Source organism: Macaca mulatta, chromosome 3, assembly GCF_049350105.2.
Source record: "Macaca mulatta isolate MMU2019108-1 chromosome 3, T2T-MMU8v2.0, whole genome shotgun sequence".
NCBI classification, from domain to species: domain Eukaryota; kingdom Metazoa; phylum Chordata; class Mammalia; order Primates; family Cercopithecidae; genus Macaca; species Macaca mulatta.
Window position 1 is genome coordinate 89531696 of NC_133408.1, and position 26168 is coordinate 89557863.

The 26168-nt window shown below is 36.9% G+C and overlaps 1 protein-coding gene across 1 annotated transcript in view; it reads left to right on the top strand.

The window, feature by feature from the left end:
- VPS41 (VPS41 subunit of HOPS complex) overlaps positions 1-26168 on the top strand; it is a 187846-nt gene that overhangs the window by 64125 nt on the left and 97553 nt on the right. Inside the window, exon 5 of the mRNA XM_015133685.3 lies at positions 19641-19715. Within this exon, the coding sequence (XP_014989171.1) occupies positions 19641-19715 (75 nt within the window). The remainder of the gene's footprint in view (positions 1-19640; positions 19716-26168) is intronic.

Consider the following 26168-nt stretch of genomic DNA (forward strand, 5'->3'; position numbering starts at 1 on the left):
ATCCTTGATTTCTATAGTAATCACAGAATAATAAGGGAAATGTGAAATAAGACAATATGGTACCATTTTATACCCATCAACTTGGCAAAGCATTTAAAAGTCTGATCAATACCAGATCCTGGTGCTGGGCCAGGGAATTGGGAGCTGTTCTCCAGGTTGGAAGGTATAGAAAGTCTGGACACAACTTCTTATTTGAAGAGTGACAAATATCTGCTAGTCTGTGGGCTTATCTTTCAGTTTCCCATTTATGGTGTTGTAGGTTCAGAAATTTTTTATTTTAATGCAGTAAATACGTATCAGTCTTCTCATTTAGTTTGTGTTTTTTGTGTCTTCTAAGGGAAAATTGTATTTGCTCCTACAAAGTTGTAAAGATATGATACGGAAGGCGGGCAAGGAAGTTCTGGGAAGAGAAGAGCATGTCTCTGGCTAGGGCTCCACTCCTGGGCCTATACCTAAGGACCTAGGTGAGGACAGGAATTCCTGTTTTCCTGCCCAAACATTGCATTTCCGGAGATCCCCCTGTCCTGCCACCACCGCCCCCCAACAACCTGTGCCTATAAAAACCCTGAGTCCCTAGTGGGCAGAGACAAAAGCAGCTGGACGTCCAGAGGAACACATCAGCAGAAGAACACACAAGTGGGACATTGAGAGGAGCACATCGGTTGAAGAGCATGCCAACAGGCACCAGCAGACACCGGCACCCTGGCCTGGGAGGTTGGAGGAGAGCCTGGGCTGCTGAGCGGCCAGACTTCAGGGGAAAACCATCTCCCTTTTGGCGCCCCCATCTGCTGAGAGCTACTTCCACTCAATAAAACCTTGTACTAATTCTCCAAGCCCAGGTGTGATCTGATTCTTCGGTACACCAAGGCAAGAAACCCTAGGATACAGAAAGCCCTTTATCCTTGCGATAAAGCAGTGGGTCTGATTGAGCTGGCTAACACAAGCCACCTACAGATGGCTAAACTAAAAGAGCATTCTGTAACCCACCCCCACTGGGGCTTCAGAAGCTGTAAACATTCACCCCTAGATGCTGCCGTGGGGTCAGGAGCACCACAGCCCGCCTGTCTGCATACTCCTCCTAGGGGTTTGAGTAACGGGGCACCAAAGAAGTGAGCCACATTGCCATCACATGCCCTGTGAAGGAGATAAGGGAACTTGTCTTGTTTCAATATTCTCTGTATGTCCTTCTAAAGTTTTAAAGTTTTGCTTTTTACATTATCTTCACTTTTCCTCAAGAAAAAAATTCTCACTGGACTGTGAGAAGAATTTATTCCTTGATATTGTGACAGATACTGAAGTTCTTATCTTGCCAGAAAAAAAATTACATGAAAATGAGTCCCCTGAACCTACTGATTTCCCATTTTCTTTCCTTAGCGCCTGTCCAGCCCTTGACCCTATTGCATTAGTGGAATCTACTATCCCAGATTGGATATAGAAAGAGCAGTGTTGTTGGAATGATTAGAGAAGAAACTCTGGCGGGGCAGTAATGTCCAGCAGAAGGATGGTTGGCGGGTTCTGAGGTGGCAGCACTGCATGCAGACCAGGCTTGGGGTCAGACGTCAGCCAGCCGTCCCTGCCCCATGTTCATTAGCTTGATGTGTTACCACACTTTCTTCATTTGTAAAGTGTGGATCATAGTCATACCTCTCATTTAGATGATGGTTTTGAGAATTATATGAATGAATACATGTAAAACATGTAACACAAGGCTTAGTAAACATTAGTCATTATCAGAAGGTAGATCAAGCTAAGAGTCCAATTGAACATGTTTACTACACTTCCTGAAGAACTGTTATTTTTGAATTTATTCATATGGTTGGCTTTAATAATGTTCAGTTGCATATGGGGTAGGGAAACCGAAAGGGAGGTAGGGAAGAAAGAAGGAAAAACGAAGGGAAAAAAAGAGAAGCTTCTGCGACACACCCGTTCTTACACCCATTTTGCTACCTCCCCATCCCTCAGCTCCTGTGTTTATTTGTGTTTATTCTTTTATCACATGACACAAGTAGTATTTTAAGAACATTATTAAGCTTGAGTAATTAGGTGTGTGAAGTCGATCCCAGTGCAGGTCTAGTGAGTTGACTTCCGAAATGTCTTTTCGACATAGCAACATTGCAACATGGCTTGTAAGATGCTTCTTTTGAAAAGTTTTGAGAGACTACTTGGAAAATGATTTAATGGAGATTGATAAAGCAATGTTTTCACACTGGAGAGAATTATAACAATAATTTCTGTGGTGGAAGTAGAGCCGAATTTGTGAAGTGTTCAGTGGTCTTTCTTCATCATATGTTGGAAAAATAAATTAGGCATTTTCTCTTTGATTAATAACTTGGTTTCAATTATTTAAATTATTTGTACTCCCCACCCTTTTTAGATAAGTGACTTTTACTAACGTGGAAAACAAGGGCTTTACTCTCTTAAACATTTAAATTTTAGATAAATAGAATGCATTAGCATTGCTGCAGCCATTATTAAATCAAAAATAAAAGTGAGAAAAATAAGAACACACCTTTACTCCTAACAGATTTTCCCTTCATTGTTGATGGTATCATTTACGTGTATGTTGAGAACTTAAACAGGGATATTAATGGGCCCTGCTGAGATGTTCGTAAAACTCTGCAGCCTTCGTGGATCTGCTATATATTTGGCTTTCTTTAGCTGCTTTTAGTAGTGGAGTTTGTCCTCAAATGCGTGGCATAGCAGATCCTTAGGATTAGGATAGCCTAAGGATCTGAGTCTAAGGATCTGAGACTTAATTTTACAGAATATTAACATACTTATAATTTCCTTTTTAGTTATATCGTCTCAGGGATGACAACCCCGTTTCTGCTGCCTTACTCTTAGAGAAAAAAATTTATTACACTCCTAGGGAATGTTCTCTGGGAAAAAGGAAGAATTTTGTTTTCTGGAACTGTAGTGTTAGATGCCCTGTGGACTAGGAATCTTAAGGCTATGGCCAACTACTGGAGGATGCTGTATTTTTTTTTTTAACAAACCCATTTGGATACTAAAACATCAGTGTTTATTTCTAGGCTAAATTATCATTTAAAATAGTTCAGATCAGTTGGGTTGTATGATGTATGAAAATGTCTATTTTGTGAATCACAGTTGGAATGGAAGGGATTGTCCCTTCTCCACTGAGTTCTGGCTCCACAGACAACACTGAACTATTCCCAGCAAGGTCCTGCCAGTGGGACAGCCCTTTTAATTATTAGACAGCTTATCTTTTTTAAGTCCTTGTTTCTTTTTCTGTGTGGTCTACTGGGCCAGACAAGGTGAAGTCTCCTACTCTTTTTTAATCTAAATACCGGGCCCAAGAAAAAGCCACTCTTTGCCTAGTTGCAACGACTGTGTTTCCAGACTCCTGATGAATATTATCTCTTTAGAAGGCCTGTTCTCTTCTACCCTCAGTGTTTTCTTCCATCTCTGTGACGTTTTATCCCCTATCATCTGCCTCCATTATTCCCCGTATATCCTCCTGATGCTTCTTTTAGCTCGTTCTTTCCTTTGCTGGTTCTTTATATTGCCATCATCCTTGTTCACGTCTTTATTGAATCTCACCTGGGTTATTGCAGTAAAACCCAACTGATCTCCCTGCCTTGTGTCTCCCGTAATCCCTCTTTCACACAGCTGCCCAAGTAATCTTCCCAAAGTAGTGCTGGGATTTTGTTATTCCCCTCCCTGAAAACACTCGACTGACTCCTTGATGCCTGTGGAATAAAACTTAGCTCTTCTGTGAGGCACTCAGGACTTCTGCTTTCTGTCATAACAGTGGTCCCCTGCATTGCGCCTACACTGTATCCAGACTTCGTCCTTAGGCTCTCATTGGAATGCACTTTCTTGTCTTTGCTTACGCAAATTATCGGTGTCATCTTCTCTGTGACACGGTCCTTGATGACTCCATGCAGAAGAATATGTGTTTGGTATTCATTTAGTAATTGCTACTTATTCCTTCAGCAAACAGTCTCCAAGGATGTGCTAGGGATATTAGACAGATAAAACACAGACCCTGTTCTCAAGTCACTTGTGGAACTTGCCATATAAACAATGGTTTGTAATGTAATGTGTTAGAGTATAAAATAGAGTTGTGTTCAGAGTACTGGGGCTACAGACTCTGTACACAAACATCTTGTATTCGGGCCCGGTTTTTTTTTTTTAATTCTCTTTATATCATGTTGGGTGTTTGGTACTATTAGTTGCTTTTTTGTTAAATGCTGTTATTAACGAATTCTGCATTATTCCCTTGCAGTAATCCGGTGACTTGGTCATTTCTGTGTTTCTCTATCACTCTTTCTTTTGTATCTTTGTTGGATGTATGTACAAGCAAGGAAAATATTTACTTGGTTTAAAAACAAATAATTTTTTAAATCATATTTGACACATTGTATGTCACCATTTTGAAAACTTAGTTGTCTTTCATTTGAGGTTACTTATATATGGAAAAAAAGTTTATTCTTTTTAAGAATGATATTCTTTTTAACAATGATATTCCAGTAAAGTGGATTGTTTCACAGTGATATCAGAACCAAGTGTAGGGTTTGGTTTATGGCAGGTGCTTGGCAATTCTTCATTGACAGTGCGAATACTAGAAAGAGAAACTTTGTTGGCTCCTTATGTCATTGCTCAGACTGGTTTTGATTTACATAAAAGGTCCTATTAGTTTTCTCTCTTCCCTGCCAAATTTAGTATTGTAAACAACCATTCAAGACATCATCAGGAGACCACAGTGCAACTTGTCCAAGGTGTTGATCTGAACTGTTAGGGAAATTTAACTTTCTCTTAGTAGCAGTAGGATATAGGCATTGCAGACTCCGGGGAAAATGAGCTCCAACTCTAGATTTACTGTTCATCCACCTCACTGTACAGGACAACTTTAGGATTTGTAGCATCCCAGAAGGTGACTATCTTCAACCTGAATGTATTTCAGTGATTTGTAAGCTTAATAAGGGCAAGGATCACATTTGTTTTGTGTACTACTGTGTATTTGGTATCCAGCACAGTCCCTGGCATGAGAATAAAAGAGATAATTTGTACCAAAAGCCTCTTTTTTTCCTTTTATTGAAGTAATGTTTTGAATATTTCCCAGATTGTGAATAACTGTCTTGAGTATATAGTCACTGTCTGGTGCCGTGTGCAAGCCAGGCTTCTACCATTGTCCATGGGCATGTGGCAGGCATGGGCAGAAGATGAAATTTAACAAAAAGAAAACAGCTCAAGGAATCAGCAGTATGCCAGCCTTTTAGGAGGCAAACCCTTCAAATCCTCCATGTGCTTTTAAAGGTTGTTAGGATTTAGAAAACCAACATCTATCTAATGAGTCTTCTGTAGGCGGAAAGGCCGTTCTGTGCCCCTGCCTCTGTTGAGGTTCTACCGTCCTGGTGGGTGCAAGAGCAGGTTGAATATCTGAGCCTTTTACCTGTCAGCCATGCACACAGGGCTGTTGGTCTCAGGCACAGAGTAGAGACAGCAGCCTAGGGCTTTAGGGGTCAAATGAAGTTGCAAATGGTCATTGCCTGTGGTCTCATAAGTTTACAACATATAAATGCGCTCGTGGGGGAGGTGGTTAAAAACTCTTGATTAGAGAAAAAGTTAAGGAAAAGAGTAGGGATATTTTAATGAATAAACAGAGACTGATATATAAGCATTCTCATAAATACAGAAAATTTAAGCTCCGTTGTTAAACAGGGATGACGTGGATGGGCAAAATTATTTTCTTTCCAAACAAGATGACTCTTCCTCAGAATTTCTTTCCGTTCTTCACATTCTCAGATGATTTTTATTTTTTTAAAGATTATTTCCAAGATGTTAGAGTTTAATCAAGGATGTTTATATTCTAATAGAGTAATTTGATTTTTAGATCATTAGAATGGAAGTTTAAGTGGCTAAAGTTTCCTAACAAATTTACTTTTTTCAGTCTATGTTAGAAGTTAGAGAATATTAGGGCTATACGGAGATACATATAAATGGTGCAGTCGTATATCTTGAAGTAATCGTTTTATATTATTCACTTTAATTTTGTAGCATCAGGGCACAGCTCTGATGAACCATAAAGCCACTTGAAGCACTGCAGCTAGTTTGAAATCACTGGGAAGGAATCGTCTGCAGTTCAATCGACTGTGGTATTTGGGAAACATTTGTGCACTCTTGTATTAGGAGTATAAAACTCATCGTCTCAAATAATAGACATGTTATTGTTTCGTATTATTAAAATAGCAGTATTGGTATGACTAATTTTTAGCTACTATATAACTTAAATAGATACCTTTCGCTTAGAAAGCAGCATTGCTTCTATATATAAATAGAGGTGAACTTTTTAAAGTATACATTTATAGTAGATAATCAATAGTTGTTTTTGGAATAAAAGGATATTTCAACCACATTTTCATGCAGTATATTAAATGTAACATAACCTGGCCATGCCACATTTTATCACTTACCCCTTCTGTTTATAAATTGCTGCCTTTTGAATTTCCTAATTATTTCTCAAGTTGGAATGAATTGTTACTGAGAAAGCATTATTTCCTCATCTGTAGAAACAGCAGCTTCTGTTAAAATCTGGATTATCTTGAAAGAGCTTCCATTTAATATAGTCATTCAGTTTTAAAGGCGTAGAGTCATCTTTAACACCTCATAAGAAGACTTTTTTGCATATTCATGTTAGTTCTGAAATATAATTAGTGTTACGGGGACCTGATTGCCACATGTGGACTGTCAGCTCTTCATCAGCTACTCAAATCTGATCAAATCTTTTCAGTTGAGTATTGAAAACCTTGGGTCCCAAAAGAACAGGGGCATGTCAGAAGTTAACTCTTTCCATTGAACTTAATTGAGGCTTTATCATCCTTAAAATTTTTTCTTATTTTTAAGAAAATAACATTTTAACAAAACTCTGCCTCTGCTTTTATTCCGCTCTGTAGTTGTCTTTTTCTAGAGCTTTTGTTTATTTATGTATTTGCCTGTTTTCTCGTTACATGAGATGTGCTTCAGACTCCGAATGATTGTGGTTCTTGTTCTCTCGGGAGCTTCATTGAGCTTTTCTATGCCAGATGCTGAGTTTAAAGTAGATTTCTGCTCTCTTGGGCTCACAATTAAGTGCCAGAGACAGGCAGCAAAGTGAGTTATTGTTCTGAAACAGAAATGCTTGGATAGAGACTGATGTGGGAACACACAGAGGGGTATGCCATCCTGCAGAAAGGAAGTTAGGGGCCTTCCCATAGGAGGTGATGCTTGCATTGAATCTTTTAGAAAGAGCAGGAATTAGCCAAGTGGTGGGCGACAGAGGCTGTGCATGGCCTATTCTAAGCCGAATATATAGAGTTAAAGAAAACATTTTAAAAAACCGGGATATTTAGAATCTTGTGAATCTTTAGGATCTGGCTGGAAATGAGCCTGAAGAGATAGGTGGAGCCACACAATGAAAAATGGCTTTATCAGTAGGACGACTGTATATTTTACTATTTAAATGAAGATGAAAGGGCAGCTCTTAATAATAATACCTGGGCAGCCGTGACAGACACTGACAAGGGCAAACTGGGATGTATGGTTATTCTGTTTAAAAGCCATATTAAGGAATTTACTTTAAACAGAGTAGCAACATGCGTAATTTGCTTTTAGAAGACTAACTTTGGGATTCGCAGTGTGGAAAATGGGGTGTTGGAGAAGACGAGTATATGTCAGGGGATGTGCTTGTGGGGCTTGTTTGGGGAAGTGGTGTGAATTAAGAGACCATCTGCTACAGCAGTGGGAAAAGGATGGATTTGAGAGGTATTAAGAGAGATAGAAGGATAGGACTTAGTGACTTTTGATTGCTTGTTGGGGGTGTGAGGGAGAAAAATTTCTCTGGGATGACTCTTAGTACTCTGGCTTAGATAGCTAAGTGGACTGAGGGTCATTAGGTGAAATAAAGAATACAGAAGAAGGCACTGGTTCTGGAATTGACAGTTTGACATAGAGCTGTAGAGTAGTTGTTAATGTGAATATGCAGCTCTAAAGAGAGGCCTGAGCTGGATTGAAAATACTGCGGTTTAAGAGGCAGGCTGAGGATCTACAACCTGGAAGGGTGACTGAGAAGTTGTGAGTAGAGGCCGGCTGCGGTGGCTCATGCCTGTAATCCCAGCACTTTGGGAGGCCAAGGTGGGTGGATCACCTGAGGTTAGGAGTTCGAGACCAGCCTGACCAACATAGTGAAACCCTATCTCTATTAAAAATACAAAAATTAGCTGGGTATGGTCACGCATTCCTCTAATCCCAGCTACTTGGGAGGTTGAGGCAGGAGAATTGCTTGAACCCGGGAGATGGAGGTTGCAGTAGGCCAAGATCACGCCATTGCACTCCAGCCTGGGCAGCAAGAGCAAAACTCCATCTCAAAACAACAACAGCAACAATAACAACAACAAAAGTTGTGAGTAGAAAGGCAGGAAGGAAATGAAGAGAAGTGGGTGTAATGGAAGCCAGTGGAGGAGAGTTTCAGGGGCCAGAAAGTCATGGGGACTGAAGGGCATCCACTGACTTTGAAGCTAAGAAGGCTTTAGCAACCTTTCCCCCAGCAATTTTGGTGGTGTCATTCAGGTAGAAGACCTGTTTCTTGTCTACTAGTAAATGAACATAGGGAATGAAAGGAAATAGGCAGCCATTCCTTTGTATACCTTGGATGATTGGTTCCTTGGAAGTATCTTTTCTCATCAATTGGCAAAAATGGTAACTTGAGCAAGAGAATAGTGAGGCATGTGTATATATATTTTCCACATCCACGCTCATGAGGAATGAAGTACATCTGAGGCTGGCCAGCCAGGCTTCTTTGTTGGTTAAATGACTGTGACGCAATATAAACAGTATTTGTAATACAAAAATTGGTTCTTTTTTATTTCGTAGTCTGGCTCTGGATTCTTCCTAGATACTTACTCAATTCTAAGTGTAGTTATTTTAAAATCTAACTAAATATTTTAAATTGGTTTTAAATGAGAACAAAAGGGGGAAGGAAGATGAGTTGCTGCCAACACAGTGGCGACTCTCAGCTGTTCAGGGGCAGAAGGGCGAGGTCACGTGAGAAACTTGTGTACTTCAAGTGCAGGAGCGGTGAACTGGACCAGGGAGTAGGTGGGTCTGGTCTTTTTCACTGTCTGTTCCCGGGATGAAAACATTAAATGGTTTTACTGTTTCAATGAAGGAAGTCATCTCTTCTCACTTTTAAGCGAAAGCCAGCAGTCTGTCTGGTAATTAATATGATATTTCCATTTGCCAAGGGGACTGAAATTTTCAGCGTCTTAATTTTTGTTTCTTTCATTTTACATTTAATGTTTACTTTTGCATTACTTTGTTTTAATTCTGAACTCGTTTTTCATTATATGTTTAGTAATCATTGTTTCTGTTTTTTATGTTGAACATTTAAAAATCTTCATTTACTTAACATTTATAACATATCCAGAATTTAATATTGCTGTGACACAGACTAGGAGTGTATTCATTATTTTTTCTTGTGGGATTTTTGTTCAGTCTCTTTCCTAATATTTGTGATGATTGTTCACTTGAGAGCTAAAGTCTTCTCCCCCATTTCCCTAAGGGGAAGCATATTGTAATAACTGTCATTAAATAATTTCCCCACAAACGTGTGCAATAGGTTCATGTTTTTATAGCCTATTTTTTGGTGGGAAGGAGTACTGATGTGCTAGGTAAGAATGATGGATTTTGCTTTTGTCATTGGGCCCATAAATAACAAAAATATAACAGAAAATAAAAACATAACAATAGTTTACTTATTTTTTTACTCAACAGTGTTTATATAACTCATTGTTATCAATGCTGAGGGAAAAGAAAGTTGGAAGGAAGCAGTGGGTCAGCAGCATCAGTGTCACAAAGCAGTCAAGGATGGGAAGGCTGAAAGAATTCCCCGTTTGCTTCAGCCTCTGAAGTTCTTGGCAACCTTAGGGAGAGCAGTTGGCGATGGAAGGGTGGACAGCAGCTAGCTGCCATGCTACTCAGGAGTGGCAGTGATGGGAGGCCCCGGAGCACTGAGTGGATGGCTCTCCTAGGGAACTGGCTGGAGCCCTTCCATCTTCCCTTTTGCGTTTACTGAACCTATATTGTGAGACTTTCAAGAAAGCTTCATGAGAGTTCTCCAACTTCAGGATTGATTGTTTGATTAATATATTCTCCATCTTGAATCAAAGAAGGGTTTAGTGCTGGAGAGGAAATCTTAGAGCAACTGAAAAGATTGGAGAGTTTATAGTTAAAGAATATACTGTTCTGGCCGGGCGAGGTGGCTCACACCTGTAAATCCAACACTTTGGGAGGCCGAGGCGGGAGGATCACCTGAGGTCAGGAGTTTGACACCAGCCTGGCTAACATGGTGAAACCCCGTCTGTACTAAAATTACAAAAAAGTTAGCCAGACTTGGTGGTGCACACCTGTAGTCCCAGCTACTCAGGAGGCTGAGGCAGAAGAATCGCTTCAACCAGGAGGCAGAGGTTGCAGTGAGCCGAGATCACATCACTGCGCTCCAGCCTGAGCGACAGAGTGAGACTCTTGTTTCAAAGAAAAAAAAAAAAAGGATATACTGTTCTGGTTTTAAAATAAGTCAATGAGAAAATATTTGTATTTGTTTTTGTTTTTGTTTCGTTTCGTTTTGTTTTGCAGATGTATAGAAAACCTGCTATTAGGTGTGTTTTTCATAGGCTCCTTAAATCCAGGTGGAGGTCTTGCTTCCCTCCTGGGTACATCATCAGTGGAGAGTAAAATAAGCAGTAAAATGAGCTTTTCCCAAGTATGAAAGAACAGACGTTTGCTTTTCACACATGGAGTGTAAGTGTGGTGTGCTTGCTAACTGTGACTAAAGAGCATGAAGCTGCATAGGCAACCATGTGGATGTTAGGATTGCTAACTAGTGGGTCTCTGAGAGAACGAAAATGAAATCCTGGCTTCTATTTCTTATTCATTCCTCTCTGTGTCCGTGGGGATGCAGCATTTTTGAAGGAATCAATTATCCATTTGTTAGTCAGAGGAGCCTTACAAATTATACATTAGCAGATTGATTTCTTGGGTTCACTGTTGGGGGACTGATAGCTTAAGGTGGGATGATGAGGAGTGTCAAGGGAAAAGAAGTTGCCACAAAGAACACCATTAAAAGCAGCTTTCGAAATGACCGTGAATTTATTCCTAATTGAAGAGCTGACATAATCCATACTAAGTGTATTTATTTCAAGCATCTTACATTAGGTAATTGATTATCACATGAGGTGTACATGTTGGTAATTTTGCCTTTTCTTTAAATTTAAGAACTCGAGACCACCTGTAGTGGACTTAGATTTAGAAGGTGTGTGCTAGTCCTTGCCCCCTCCTGCTTACTCGGACTTCTTTTTTTATTCCATTAAGGAAACATTTTTGTATGTTCTATAGTGTCAGCTTGACATTATTGATTTTTGAACAAACTCACTTATATTGTCCAGAATTCCAAACATGTCTCCATTAGTAATAAAATTGTAGCTAATGGAAAATACAGCTGAGGCCATTTTTCTCTGGTCTTCTTTTCTCTGGTCACTCTCTCTTTCCTATATTTATGCCAGTATTACATCTTTGCAAACACACACCCCAAAGTGTATGTTTAGATGTGATGCTTTCTGCTCATTGCTGTTATGGTGAAAGGTTTAGGAAAATCAGTCATTTTAGCTATGTAGAATCTTGTACTGGAAGTTTTCCCTCTATGTTTGGGAATATCCTGTACCCTTTCTGTCTTTCCTGTTGTTGTTGTTGTTGTTGTTGTTGTTGTTTTCCTGTCGTTGCTGTTTGTTTCTTTGTTTTCAGTATATAGAAATGACAGATGTGTGTAAGACATTTGTTTCTTTTATAGGAGGAATGATTATGGATGCCAGGCTAGTTGCATGCAACATTGACAGTTGTAATATTGAAATCCTCTTGTTTATTTGTTCTTTATTAAATGTTATGGAACTGTTATGGAAATGGAATGTGCGTAGTAATGGTATTCAGTTATCACTCAAAAATATGCATGTGAGTTCCTGGAATCCTGGTTTTAAATATTATATTTAATATCTGGTTTCTTTTTGTTTTTAGATTAATGAATTCGCTACCTTGCCATATTTTAAAACTATCTTCTGATTAGAAACAAAATAAATATTTTTTTTGTAGAAATCTAGTAAAACATAGAAAGGAGTAACCCAAACAATAATAACTTAGCACTCAGATATAACCAATGCTAATATTTGGGAGTATCTGCTTCCAGTCACATAGGTGATATACAAATACTCCAAATACAGTAATATTCGGTTAACCTGGAGTTAACCAAACTTCAAAGTTTGAGAGCACAGTTCTCCTGACAGCCAAATCTACCGAAGCCTTCTGACACACACTGCAAATTCTGGGGATTCCCAAAACCACCCTCATGTTTGATAGGTAGGAGACTCACAGAACTCACTAAAAGCTGTTGTATTAATGGTGCTTTATTACAGGGAAAGGATACAGGTCAAAAATCAGACAAAGGAAGAGAGAACATGCAGGCTACAGCATGGGAGAGTTTCAAATGTAAAGCTTTCATTGTCCTCAGGATGTGCTACCCTCCTGGTATAGATGTGTGCTGTCCAGAGAAGCTCACCTGAGCCTCAGTGTTCAGGATTTTTATGTAGACTCTATTACACAGCATGATCGATTGAGGATTATTCATGTGGTTAATCTCAGCTGCCAGGTTGACTGACACCACTCTGACCCAAAGCCCCCACCCACTACATGATTGGTCTTTTTGCTTTGTCCAGCTCCCACACTAATATGATTGGGTATGGCAGGCCTACCCTAATGTCTGGTCTGGCCAGCCCCCTGCCTTTGACTTAAGATGTTCCTGTCTGTTACACAGAAACCAAGGGCAAAGACTGAACCTCACATTGGACAAAGCCAAATACCTTAGTACATAATACCTTTTTGTTAACTTAATTTCTAAGAATTATCATTTAGATGCTTTGCTTTTAGAAATTTAGATAATTTCTATTTTTTAGTATCTTACAAAAGAAACTTGTTGTGAAAAGGCCCTTGTGAAATAATCTTTCTGCTTCTCTTTGGTCATAATAGGTAATGTATATTTTAAATAATTTTGATACACATTTTCAAATACCCTTCAGAAACATTTTCCAAATTTGAATTATTACCAGCAGCATGAGTATCCTTTTTTGTGCTTCTTTACCAAAACTGTTTTTAAAAGTTTGCTATTTCCAAAGGTAAAATATATTGTTTTGGTTTTCATTTTGTTGTTGTTGTTGTTAAATTGACTCTTATTCTTGTTTACCTACAATTTATGCACATTGACTGTTTACTTGGTTTGATTTTGGTGACTAAAAAATTCAAATTTATTCAAAAATCACTCCAAAGAAAATTTTAAAATGTGTAATAAGGTACAAAGATGTTTGCAGTCTGCATGACATGGGGTAAATCTCCTTAAATATCCTTAACCTATAATGACTTCTTATAAATCAGTTTAAAAATTACAGACATCTCAAAAGTAAAATAGTTTCTGCTCCTGGATTCCTTCTTAGAACCGATAGCTTAAGACTGCAGTTTTTACTGATGTGTTAACTAGCTTTTCTCTCCAATTCTATTTAAAGTGACCCAAGAAATGGAGAATATTTATACTTTCACTTTGAAACAGAGAAGGGAAGACTGTAGTAAATAATCAAGTATTAAATAATGTGATTGCATTGATTTTGAGGAGGCATAAATCAAGTATAATTTATAATAATTTAAAAGTAATTGCTAATAAGATAAAAGTAGATCAACATCATCTAATTCTTGGATAGAAAAGAAAAAAACTTGAGTAATATAGCAAATAATAAAAAATGAAATGGGGACACATAAAAACTGTAAAATAATGTAGTAACTAAGCCAATACTAAATGGATCAGATATTCTGTTACTATTAATTAAATAAAAATAACCTTAGCTTTGAAGGACACATATTTTATAAAATGATGAAAGTGAAAAATAAAAATGTGAGCAAAATACACAGTAAAAAGCCAAACAGAAATCAAGTGTGTTGGTGGTAGAAATGTGACAAAAACTAGAATTTAGAGCAAAAGAGCATTAACAGCAGAAGGCATAGTATATTGATTACATTTACAAGTTAAAAGGAAGATTGAGTATAATCATTTTACCCTTTGATATGCCAAATTATAGGGCATCTAATATCTGGACCAAAATTCATTTGAAATTCAAGGATAAATGAACAAAACTACAATTGGAGTAAGAAGTTTTTAAAACTTGTTTTTAATCAGTTTCGATAGATGAAGGAAGAAAACAGTAAGTATATAGAGAAATTAAATAATATAAATAGCATGATTTAAAAATACATATTTTGAGCCTAAAATGGAGAATATGCATTATTTTTGAAATTATATCTTAGGTTACAAAGAGAAATTATTAAATTTCTAAAAACAGATTTTATACAAACCACATCCACAGACCACAATTCATTCACACTAGACTTTATTAATAACTAGATTAATGGGCAAATACAGCATCACCATCCTTGGAAATGAAACAAAATGTTATTTTCTCAAAAAGGAAATAATTATTGTAATTACACGTTAACTTTTGTCCTTTGGTTTGTGGCCAGTGATAATCAAAAGCATTTTATTATATGACTGACAAATGAGTAATTATAATTATTAGGTAGTATATTAAAGTCTGGAAATTTCAAGGTGGTGAACAAAATTGTTCTAAAATAAAAAGGGAAAAAATTAAGGAAGAATAATAAGAAAGTAATAAAATAGAAGAATTTTAAAATAAAGCAAATTGATGAAAATATTGTTTCTGCAAAGAGGCCACCAGTACAGCGGATATACACCTGATAATGATAATCAAAGAAAAAAAGGAAACAAAGTACTTATACCTGTAAGATATCTGTATATTTGCAAATATGAAATAGGAAAAGTAATAGTACCTACCTTATAGAATTGCTGTGTTAAATGATGCATGTATAAAACTCATAGAATAGAGCCTGATGTATAATGACCATATAGTAAATATTAGTAGTAATAGTTTTACTATTTATTCTTAGTAGTATTAATATCATCAGTATTATTAAAATAGTTAAAGAATAAAAAGTAAAATAAAAGTTATTTTCATCACTAATGAATTTAAAATGTGCTATTTTTTTTTTCTTGGAAAATATAAATGACCAGATTAGATTGAGAACATTTGAGTAGCTTGACAATTAAAGTGGAAGAAAATGAAAAAAAGATCTCAAAATTTAAGAAATAACCCATTAAAGATGTTGATCTCAGACATTTTTATGAGCCGGTTCTTTTTTATCTTCTTAAATTTTTAATGTTTATTGTGAAATGTAACTTTACATAAAACGTGTAGTAAAACAGATCGTCACCATGCAAACAGTCACAAAACTACCACTCGGTTGAGAATAAACCATGTGACCCTTCCTCATCACCGTGTTCTCTCTTCCCCTCAGAGGTAACCACTATACTGACCTTTATAGTAATAACTCTCTGACTTCTCCATTTTATTTTACAACCTGTATGTGCACCCCCTACACACTCTGGTTTTGCCTATTTTTGTATGTTGTGTAAATGGAATCACACAATACGTGTCAGGAATGAGGAAAGGATGCTTCCTGTGATTGCTGCTCTTGAATAAAACTGTCAAACGAATGTTAAGACCTCTCAGGGGAAACATATAAAACTTTATTTAGAGATATCGAAGAAGACCCAAATAAATGAAGAAATGTTCCATGTTTGTGGATTGGAAGATTCAATATTACAAAGATAACAAAGGGAGAGCTCTCAACATTTTACCATTAAGTGCAATATTTTCCTTATCATTCAGAAGACATTCTTTAAGAGGTTGAGGAATTTTTCTCCTAGTGTGCTAAAAGTTTTTTTTTTTTTTTAAATACCATGAATGGATATTGAGTTTCATCAAAAACTTTCTGTATCCATTGAGATAATTCTATGATTTTTTCTCATTTATCAATATAGAAAATTCGTGTTCATAGGTTAAATCAGCTTTGTAGTTTTGGAATAAACTTGGATTTTCTCTATAGGTTGGCTTTGTTAATCGTTTCTTTAGGATTTTTTCATTTATGTTTGTGGGTAAGATTTAGTTGTACTTTTTCTTTCCCCTAATATTCTTGTTGAGTTTTATTAGTATAAGGTTATCCTAGTCTGTTAAAATGGGTTGAGGAGCATTTCCTTTTTATTTTTTCTCTGGAAGAATTTATGTTGAATTGGAATTTTTTATTCTTTGAACATTCTCTCATGAAGTTAATATTCTAGTTAGTGAATTTGAAAATAAGTAAGTAAAAGATATGCTAAGATAGTGGCAAGTGCTAAGGAGAAAAAAGCAATGAGGAGTTATGAAATGTTTGGGTAAAATGTTGAACTTTTAGATTGGTTGGCCAGAGTCTCACTGAGAAGATGATTACCAGCACAGAGTAGGCAGAAAAGCATCCCAGGCACAGGGTGGACAAATGCAAAGGCCTTAAGGCTTGAGAAGCAGCAAAAGGTCATCAGGACTGGAGTAGAGAGAACCAGGGGGAGAGGGGATGAATTCAGAAGTTGGAGGGAAGGCAAAGGCCAGATAATTTAGGACTGTCAGGTCATAGTAAACATGTTGGCTTTTTTCTTGAGATAGGAGGCCATTGCAGGGTTTTAAGCAAAGGAACGACTCTTATTAACCTGTTAACAGTGTCACTGTGCAGCCTTGGGATTGAGAACAGATTTCTAGGGGAGTCAGGGCAGGAGAAAGTCACTTAGTTAGGAGACAATTATGATAATCCCTACTAGAATGATGGACCAGGATAGCAGCTGTAGGGGTGGTGAAATGTGGTCCAAGTCTGAATAAATTTCATCAGAAGAGGTGATAGGAATTGTGAAATATTAGATATAGAGTGGACATAAAGACAGGAATCAAAAGTGACTTGAAAGTTTTTTCTCAGAGCAACTAGAAGGCATTAACTGAGGTGGGGAAACCATCAGGAAGAGCCCTTTCCAGAGGGAATATTGGGATCTTGGTTTTAGATATGTTTTAGATGAGGTGCATTTTAGGCATCCAAGTACAGATATAAAAGAAATCATCTTAGATACTGGTCTGGAATAGGGAGAGGCCCAACCTGGAGATAAAAATGTAGGGGTCATTCCATGGCCTGGAGAAAATACTATGTTTTGAGTATACATGTAAAAAAGAAGAGGCGCAAGGACTGAACCATGAGATGTGGGAGTCAGGAGTTACCAGTGGTGCTATGTGTTCCAATTAGGTGAAGTAAGTTAGGATTGAACAAGGACCATTATGTTTAGCAGCATTGGGGTCATTTGATCTCAAAATTCACAAGAATAAATACTTGAGAAAAGCCAAAGAAAATGTGAAAAATTGTGACTGAGACTTACTAGATATCAGAACATACTGTGTACACCCTCTATAATTAAATCAATGCTGAATTGATATGGGAATGGACAGAGACCACAACTGAAAACCCAGAATGTTATGTGAAAATTAGCTGGACATGGTGGCACCTGCCTGTAATCCCAGCTACTTGGGAGGCTGAGGCAGGAAAATCACTTCAACCCAGGAGGCAGAGGTTGCAGTGAGCTGAGATTGTGCCACTGCACTCTAGCCTGGTGACAGAGCTAGAATTCGTCTCAAAAAAAAAAAAAAAAAAAAAAAGAAAGAAAATAAATTCTGAAATGTGAAAGACTTAAATATAAGAAATAAAGTAATAACCATCATGCAGAAAAATAGGAGACTGCATATACAATGTCTGGATAAATATTATACTTCATACCCTAAAAATAGAAAAGAGCTCTTATAGATTGACAAAACAACAAACATGTTAATAGAAAAAAAATGAGTAAGAGAGGTGAACAAGCAGTTTACAGAAGAGCAAATTAATTGGCCAATAGACTTAAGAAAAATGCTTAAGTTTATTAGTAGTCAGGGAAATGAATCAATGAATATTGATTGTTGGCAGAAAAAAAGTGAAAAAAAAAAAACCTTCTATTGCTAATAGAGGTACGTGGGAAAAAGGATTCTCTTACCTTAGAGGTATGATTTTTCCCCCCATAATGTTGCTAATGTGATGGCACAAATGGTTTCCATTCAGTGAGAAACATGTTGTATTGAAAACTTTGGTTTATTTGCACTTGGAATACTATTGTGTGGTATGCATTCCTTAGTAGCACTGTGGCTGTAGACACTCACATAAATTCTTGAAGCCTCATTTTCCTCATTGTGAGATGGAGATAACCAGCCTTAGCTGACTACTTTCCTCTGGGGTTCAATAACAGATCTTGTATATGCCAGGTCTTTGGAAATGATATAATGTGATTTACAGAATATTAGGATAGGCCATGAGCTTTTCAATACCAGAGTCCAAGAACGAATTACATAAACACGTATATAGAAAGAAAATCTACTAAGTGTAACTTGCAGTAAAGAAGAGCTTTGTAAAGAAGGCTTGATGTCTTAGTTGCTTTCATTATTGGGTGTCAGTTTTCTAAGCACAGAACAACGCTGTCCAGTAGAACTTACTGCAGTGATGATGTTCTGTGATCTGTATTCTTTCCAGTACGAGTCACATGTAGTCGTTGAACATTTGGCATGTGTTAATGCAACAGAGGAACTGATTTATCGAATTTTAATTTAACTTTCAGTTTTAAAGGCTGCGTGTGGACAGTACCATATTGGACAGGAAACCTAGGCTGCACACACTTACTAAATTATAATTTGAGGCAGCTTACAACCAGATGCCAAAGAAATTACAATCAGAGGTTTTTGGAGTTTATATTTGCCAAGACTAAAATCGATATTAAAAAATTGTTGTTTGATGAACCCACAATCTGAATAAGGAAACTATTAACAGAAGATACTCAATTTGAGGAAGGAATTTATTCAAAGACTATAGAAGTTGAGCATTTAGACTTCTCAGCCAGAAGTCCAGACATGCTGGTCTAGGTGCTTTCCCAGATCAGCTTTTGCTTTCTTTGTAGATTCTTTGCTGCCCAGTGCAGTATTTTTCACTCTTCCCAGGTTGTAGCCCTGACTCCTCTGTTTTCTCTGTTTTGATTCCCTGCTATGAGCTTCAGTTTATTCTTCTACAAAATGGATCAAATATCTATCTTCAAGGACCTTTACTCTTCTAACATTCTAGGAACTTTAAGGAGCTAGCTTATTTTTCATGGGCTGCATCTCAGGAGTGTTGCTCGTGTGGTGATTTAGGGATCAAGATGAGAAAGGATTTTGTAGCCAGGAGTCTCATCTCCATGTCGGAATGTCTTTCAGCAGCATCAATCAGTGGGTGGCCTTTTTGAGGTCTGGGAGCCTTGGTCTGCCCTGACCTTTGCCTACTTGCTCTATATTTTTCACTTGAAGATCCCAGATTCAACTTTGCATATTTACATTTATTTTATCAACAAGCCAAACCATTTTAAGGCTAAATATTTTTTAAAAACTACTTCGCAAGCTCATGTTGTAGCTGCTGTAGGCTTACTTTTCTTCTCATAGTTTCTACTGTGCTTTGTGTAAGATAGTTGGAAACTGTCATTATTTAATAAGAAAACAAAGAGTTTACTATTTTACAAAGAGCAAAGACATTTGATTGTTGATACATATGTTCATGAAGTTTCATCTTTTTCTTTTTAGAGTCCTGTGAAGATAAATCAGATTAGCTTGGATGAAAGTGGAGAGCACATGGGCGTGTGTTCAGAGGATGGCAAGGTATGGCAAGAATGTGGTCATGCTGAGAGTTCTGCTGTGGCGCCAGCCCCAGGTGATCGGAACAGCACCTTGCTTACTATATACCTGCATTAAGACAATCTTGATTATTCTTTCTGAGTATTGAACTTGCTTCTGATTGGTCATAATTAAAATAAAATATATTTTGCACAAATGTGCCTTAGGAAAAGTAATTACAAGAATGTCAATAATGTAACTTGTATTAAGCTGATTAACAGCTGTGGCAGGGTGACGTGTCACCTTAATCATTACTACCGTGCCACTTCTACTTCAGTGACTAGTCTGCAGTTCCTGCAAGATAGTAGTTTAATGCCTTTCTGCCATAAATCCACAAAATTGGATTTTGTGGGCATGATTTCTGTGGGCCAGTGGTTTTCATTTTCACACACAAGTTATGAATGTTTCTCTTGAATTATAGAATCTTTTGATAAGCAATCATAGTTTATCAGAAGAATAAAGTGTCTTACAATGGCCACATTAAATAAATGTAAAATCAATATATGTACAGTTTTCTAAAAACCTGGTGCCTACTTCCTCAACCAAGGACATACATCATTTGTGCAGTGTATAACTAACAATATCAGTGCTTCTTGCTGATGTTGAGCTGTGACATTTAATGGTTGTGGTGATTGATTTTCCACTTATAAGAATGTCTTTTTTGTTTTTAAGTCGATGGAAATCTTTTCTAATGTTGGTTTGCAATGATAAAATTCTAATGCACAGTATATTTAAGCTACTTTTCTAAAATAACAGTTTGAGAGAGTGCATTAAGAATCATTATAGATCTTTACATATTCCTTACTGAGTAAAGCAGATTTTCTAATCTAATTTTGTGTTTTTTATGTGCCCTAAATTCAGTGGGCCATTAAGATGGGTAAATTAAAAACAGTAAAAGTTTAAAAGTGTAAAAGAGTAATATATATATCTTAGTGTAAAAGAGATATACCCATTTAATCTGTTAACAAAAAGCAACATGAAGTCTCTTGACATACAAGAATGCATTTTATAGATCTAAGCCTAATGTTGCCCAAAGAGTCTTTTGAAACAGTAATTGGAACACTAGTGCTTTTCAAAAAGCACTGTCAAATTTTCAGTACTTTCAGAAATTCTGAGCTTGTCATGATTATCAGAGAGAGATGAGGGAGGAGTTGGTTTGTGCAGAAATTGAGAAGAATTATCCACACCGCTGAAAAATTTTTTGTGTTCATGTATTTGTAAAGAAAGATAATCTTCATTTTGTTTTCTTAAAGGTGAAGAATTCCTTTTGGGCTGTTATCAATTTAACCGAACTAATTTGTTCAAAGATAGTACTCTTTTTTTAAAAAAACTGGAAACGAATTTTTACTAAATACTTCATCTAGGAATTTTCAGAGCTTTAAATGTTGAAGAATTATTATTTAATGCACCAAAGTGGAATATGTTAGCTACTCCATCTGGTGGATAAGATGAACCTCAGATTATCTCGTGGTACCATTCTTGTCAAACACCTTTGGTTTCCTATTTTGGTGAAATTTATAGCTGCCATATTTTGGTGTGGAACTGTGATATATTTTGGGAAATGATTTTCCCATATTTTTATTAACGTTGATAGAATTGAAAATAAATCTTTTAGTACACATACTTATATGTAAGCTACCCCCTTACCATGGGTTAGTCAGTATTGTGAAAGTTGAGAAGCTAGTATAGAATGATCTGGTAAAGTGGTTAGTGATGATAAAAACATAAAGACATTACACAAATATATTCCAGATATCTAAATCTAATGCTTCTTTAAATAGGTTTTGTGGGTATTTTTTTCTTTTCTTCAGTCTGTTAAGGATCCTTGTTAAACAATTATTTATTAGGTTATTTCGAGGGTAACCTTTGATATTTGCATTCAGTTTTCAAGTCATAATTCCATCAGTTGTTTAAAATTTACTCTTTATTCAGCTGGTGGTCATTTTCAATCTTTTTTTGTCATGACTTTTCTACACTTGAGTTCTGCATTTTGAGACACACACATATATTGTGCGTGTGTGTGTGTGTTCAGTTTCAGTTTACTGGCATATGTTTCTAGAAAACTTTTAGGATAAGCACATAGAAGGTTTATTTTGGGATCGCTTGCATATGTTGCTTTCATGTGTAAACTATAATTTAGTATAAAATTCTGGGTTGGAATATTTTCTCTCAAAATTTTGGAGACGTTGTTCCCTTTTTTCTGACATTTATTTTTGTAGACATGTCTGAAGCCAGCTTACTTTTGTTCTTTTCTAAAACCTTTACAATTTTTTTTTTGGTCCTGCCTTGGAACTTGGACTAATAATAATAATTACAACAAGAACAACAACAGTAATAAATGGTTTGTGTAATTCAGTTTGCTAAGTTATGTCTAGTTCTGGTCTCTTTCCATTAATTTTGTCTGGTGCACAGTCAGTCCTTTTGATCCATACACTGAAGTATTATTTTCATTTCAGAAAAGTTTACTTCAGTTATAATTTTGATGATTGTCTCAGTTGCATTTGTTTTCATTTCTTCAAAGAAACTCAATAGTATAAAGCTGAAGGCAATATCGCTTAGAGGCTAAGTGCATAGCTCTGTATTACAGCTGCCTGGGCTGGCATTCCCACTCGCTGTGTGAAGTTGGGCATGTTGCTGGGCCTGGCAGTGCCTCCCTCTCCTCAGCTTGGCAGTGGGAGGCCCCTGAGGAGTGTTGTGAGGTGCAGAGTATATGGTGAGCTGTCAGTTATGTATTAATTGTTTTTATTGCTAACCATTCATTTTTAATCCATTGCAGTCTGGCCTCTTCCTGTCTCCCATTCTTGTACCTGAACTTTTCAAGGCAAGAGGGTGAACAATCAAAGCACTATTTACCCTTCTCTTCCTTTTGGCAGTACATAAGTTGTACAGAAAAGTGTTCATTCATATTGTGTGATGTCTCACACATGTACTTTGCTTTCTCATTTTTAGCTTTTTATTTCTGTGTAGTCAGGGAGAGTTTCTCTACTTGTTTATGCCCTTCGCTGATTCACTTTTCTTCCAAAGTCTGTTTTGTGTCTTACTACTTCCTGGAGTAGATTTTTATTCCATTTTGCATTTTTAATTTTTCTGAAAGCTTTCCCAATTCTGTTTTCATATCAGCCTGATATATATTTAATTTTTTAAAAATTACAACTTTTTATATGCCATGGAGTGTCAGGTGGGTGTTGTCTAGTGGTTAGCAGTGGAATTATCCTGTCACTTTTTAGCTGTGTGATGTCTGCTAAGTTATTTATACCTCTTGTGCCTCAGTCCATTTCCTCCCCTGTAAAATGGGGATAATAACAGTACCTACTTATTGGGAGGATTAAATGAGTTAATATATGTAAATTACTTGGAATAGAACCTGGAACAGAAGAATCACTTATTAATTGTGAGTTATTATTATAATCATTGTTGTCATCTTCCTGTTTTTCTGCTCCAGGTTCATAGAGGTCTGATCTTCTTATTGTGGTTGCCAAACAGTTTTCTAGTTTTTCTTTGGTTTCTGGTTAATATGATTTATTAAAACATGGTTTTTCTCCCTTTGAGTCTTTGGAATGTTCTGCAGGACTTTTTTAATAGACCTTGACTATGCTTTTTGTTTGATTTGTTTATTCATTCCAGAACAGGGAGATCTCCTTCTGAACCTGGGTTAGCAAAGAGATTCAATGTCTAACTTGCCCTTGTTATTGTTTTGGGTATTTTAGAATCACGCTAGTTCAGTAACAGGGACCCTAAAATGAGCTCAGTTTCCAGTAACTAGATGAAGGCAGCTCTCTAGGGGGAACTAGAGGCTTCTGTCATCACTCTCTGGTCTCTGATAGTTAACCTGGGTGGAGAATATGAAAACCAGCAATCTTGACCACCAGAGTCCCTTTAGCTACCACTGGAGGTATGATGACAGTCCACATGTCCACCCTATTTTGATTTTTAGTGTGTTGTTTGGAAGTGGAAGTTTGAAAGAGGCTGTTACAAGGGAAGTCTAACTGGGAAGGTTGTATAGCACTCTGGCCACCTCTGTCCTAGTTTCTCTGCATCAGGGCTGTTGCCCAGTATTCTGGTTGGCAAATACATAGAGTTTCATGCTAAAGTGGAGAATGATTACATCCCTTACTGTTTCATGAGGGTAGGTTTCCTCTATTTCAGGTAATAAAACACATACTACGTACTTCTAAGGTACATGGCTCTCTGGTTTGTAGCTAATGAGAAGTTCCCCCAGGACTTTGCAGGAGATTGGTTCTATGGCCAATTGTTAGGAATTTTCTCTTTTTCTTCATTAGGTATTTTTGTTAGCAGATTCAGGGAAGTTGTTAGGGCTTCTACAGGAGATACCATTTTCAAAAGGGTCCTCTCTCCTGTAACCTTTAATTACGTGATTCTTATCTCGGATGAGCTCTTCCCAAAAGCGAAGGGATTCCCTTCACAGATAAGTGTGAGTTTCACTGACAAAATGGCAAAATAAATAAAGAGGGAGAGAGAGGGGAAATAAATGAGAATTGTTTTGGATTTTATTAGCATTAGTGGTATAACCTGTGACCAGTTAGTTTGGCATGTCGTAGTACTGAAATGAACCAAAACATTGAAGGTGTTACAAAACACCCTTGTGCGGATACTGACAAAGCTTATGAGATTTGTCTTGTGAAGTTATATTTTTTGATATTGAAATAGAATATAAGAACAGTTGAGGAAAATGTTGCTCAGATAAGCATAGTAATAGAAACTGACCAGAGAGTTCTGTTCTTGATTTGCCACCTTCAGCAGTTACTCCTCCAGCCCCTGCTGTGGGTATGACAGTGATATTTTTGCCTCTGGCAAATTCTCAAGGATAGTGATGCATATCGGTGCCTGTTTACTATGAACTTGTTTGATTTTGTTCTCTTTTTGTTTATTCCTCTTTATCACTATACTATTATGCCTTCAATATGCATTTTTTATTTTTAAAGGGACATTTATCCTTGGCAATTCCTAATTTAATTTTCAGCATTACATCCACAATCCCGGTATTTATCCACACATTTACTGATCTGTCAGTCTTCTTCTGCAGGCTTATGCATCATTTGTTTACATCTCATATACTTTTCTGCGTAATAGAAATCGCTTTTCTCTAAAAATTACCTTTATCCCATCTGTAAGGCAGAAGGAAGTTTATCCATTTGAATGAATAGTTGGCTTCATTTAATTTCAATTTCTGTCATGGAGTACCCTTAATTCAAAGTCTGATACTCATGTTCTTTTCAGTTTGGCACATATTTAAGGCTTTTGAATGTTTTTTATTGTGGTTCTATTCTACTCTTCTTACACTTTATGTAAAAAGATATCTTTCTTTTTTTGCAAGTTTCAGTTTATCCTATATAAAGATAACATGTAGAAGAATAGGATTTAGAATGCCTGGGTTCTGGTTCTAACTCTTCTGCTTATGATTTTTGTGACCTTAGGCAAGTCATTTTTCTACAGAATTATCTGTTCAACAGGCATAATGATGTTTGCTCTCAGACCTAGCATTTTTGCTATGAGGACCAAATGAGGAACAGCAGAACATTGCCAATTGTGCAGAACTTCAAAAATATCATTTCACCTCACCAGAAAGTTTGATTTTGTTTGTTTGGAGTGGGATTTGGCCATTAGTTTCCAGGGATTTTAACTGTACAGGTGTGTTTGAGAACCACTGAGGTAAAGCATGTTGAAGCATTTAGGGATGTCAGTTAGTAGCAGTAGTGTGAGATTTCACACAAGACCATGCAGTACATGACCTTATTGTACTGAAAAGAAATAGATTATGTTAGGAGAAGTTCAGCGTGCTAGTTGAGCAGGTGTTCATACTGAGGTAGCTTCACCAAGGTGGCCACTTGTTGATTTGCTCTGTTAAGATTCACATGATTCAGGAGCCTTCTTCCTTTCACCTAGTTTTCTTAGATTTGTTGGGGTCCATCAAGTTAAACTTCCGCAAGTAAAGTGAAACCCTGAATGCAGTGCTTTCCTTTTCTGCTTCTTAGCCATTATTTTATAAGATGTTTGTTATATTATCCTATACCTTTATATTTCCATAAAAGTAATGACTTTATAGCCTCTGAACAATGAGAAGCCAGATGATGGGGGGCATATGTGTATTTGCCATGTCAAAAATACATTTCAAGGCTGGCCTCAGGAAAAATGAAATTCCCTCTGTTTTGCATTATATTATCGCTTGTTTGTGGGACCCGAATAACAAACTTGGCACAAGTATATGAAAACAGTAGTTACAATATGAGTGGATGGTCCCAGAAACTTTAATTTTAATGCATGAATCCATCTCCCAAAATTATAACATAAGTGAATTTCCTGCTTGGGACTTGAAAGAATGAACCACTCAGAACTTACCAAGATTAAAATAAGAAGAAATTAAAAGTTTGAATAGCCCTATATTTATTTTTCAAATAGAATTTATAATTGGAAACCTTT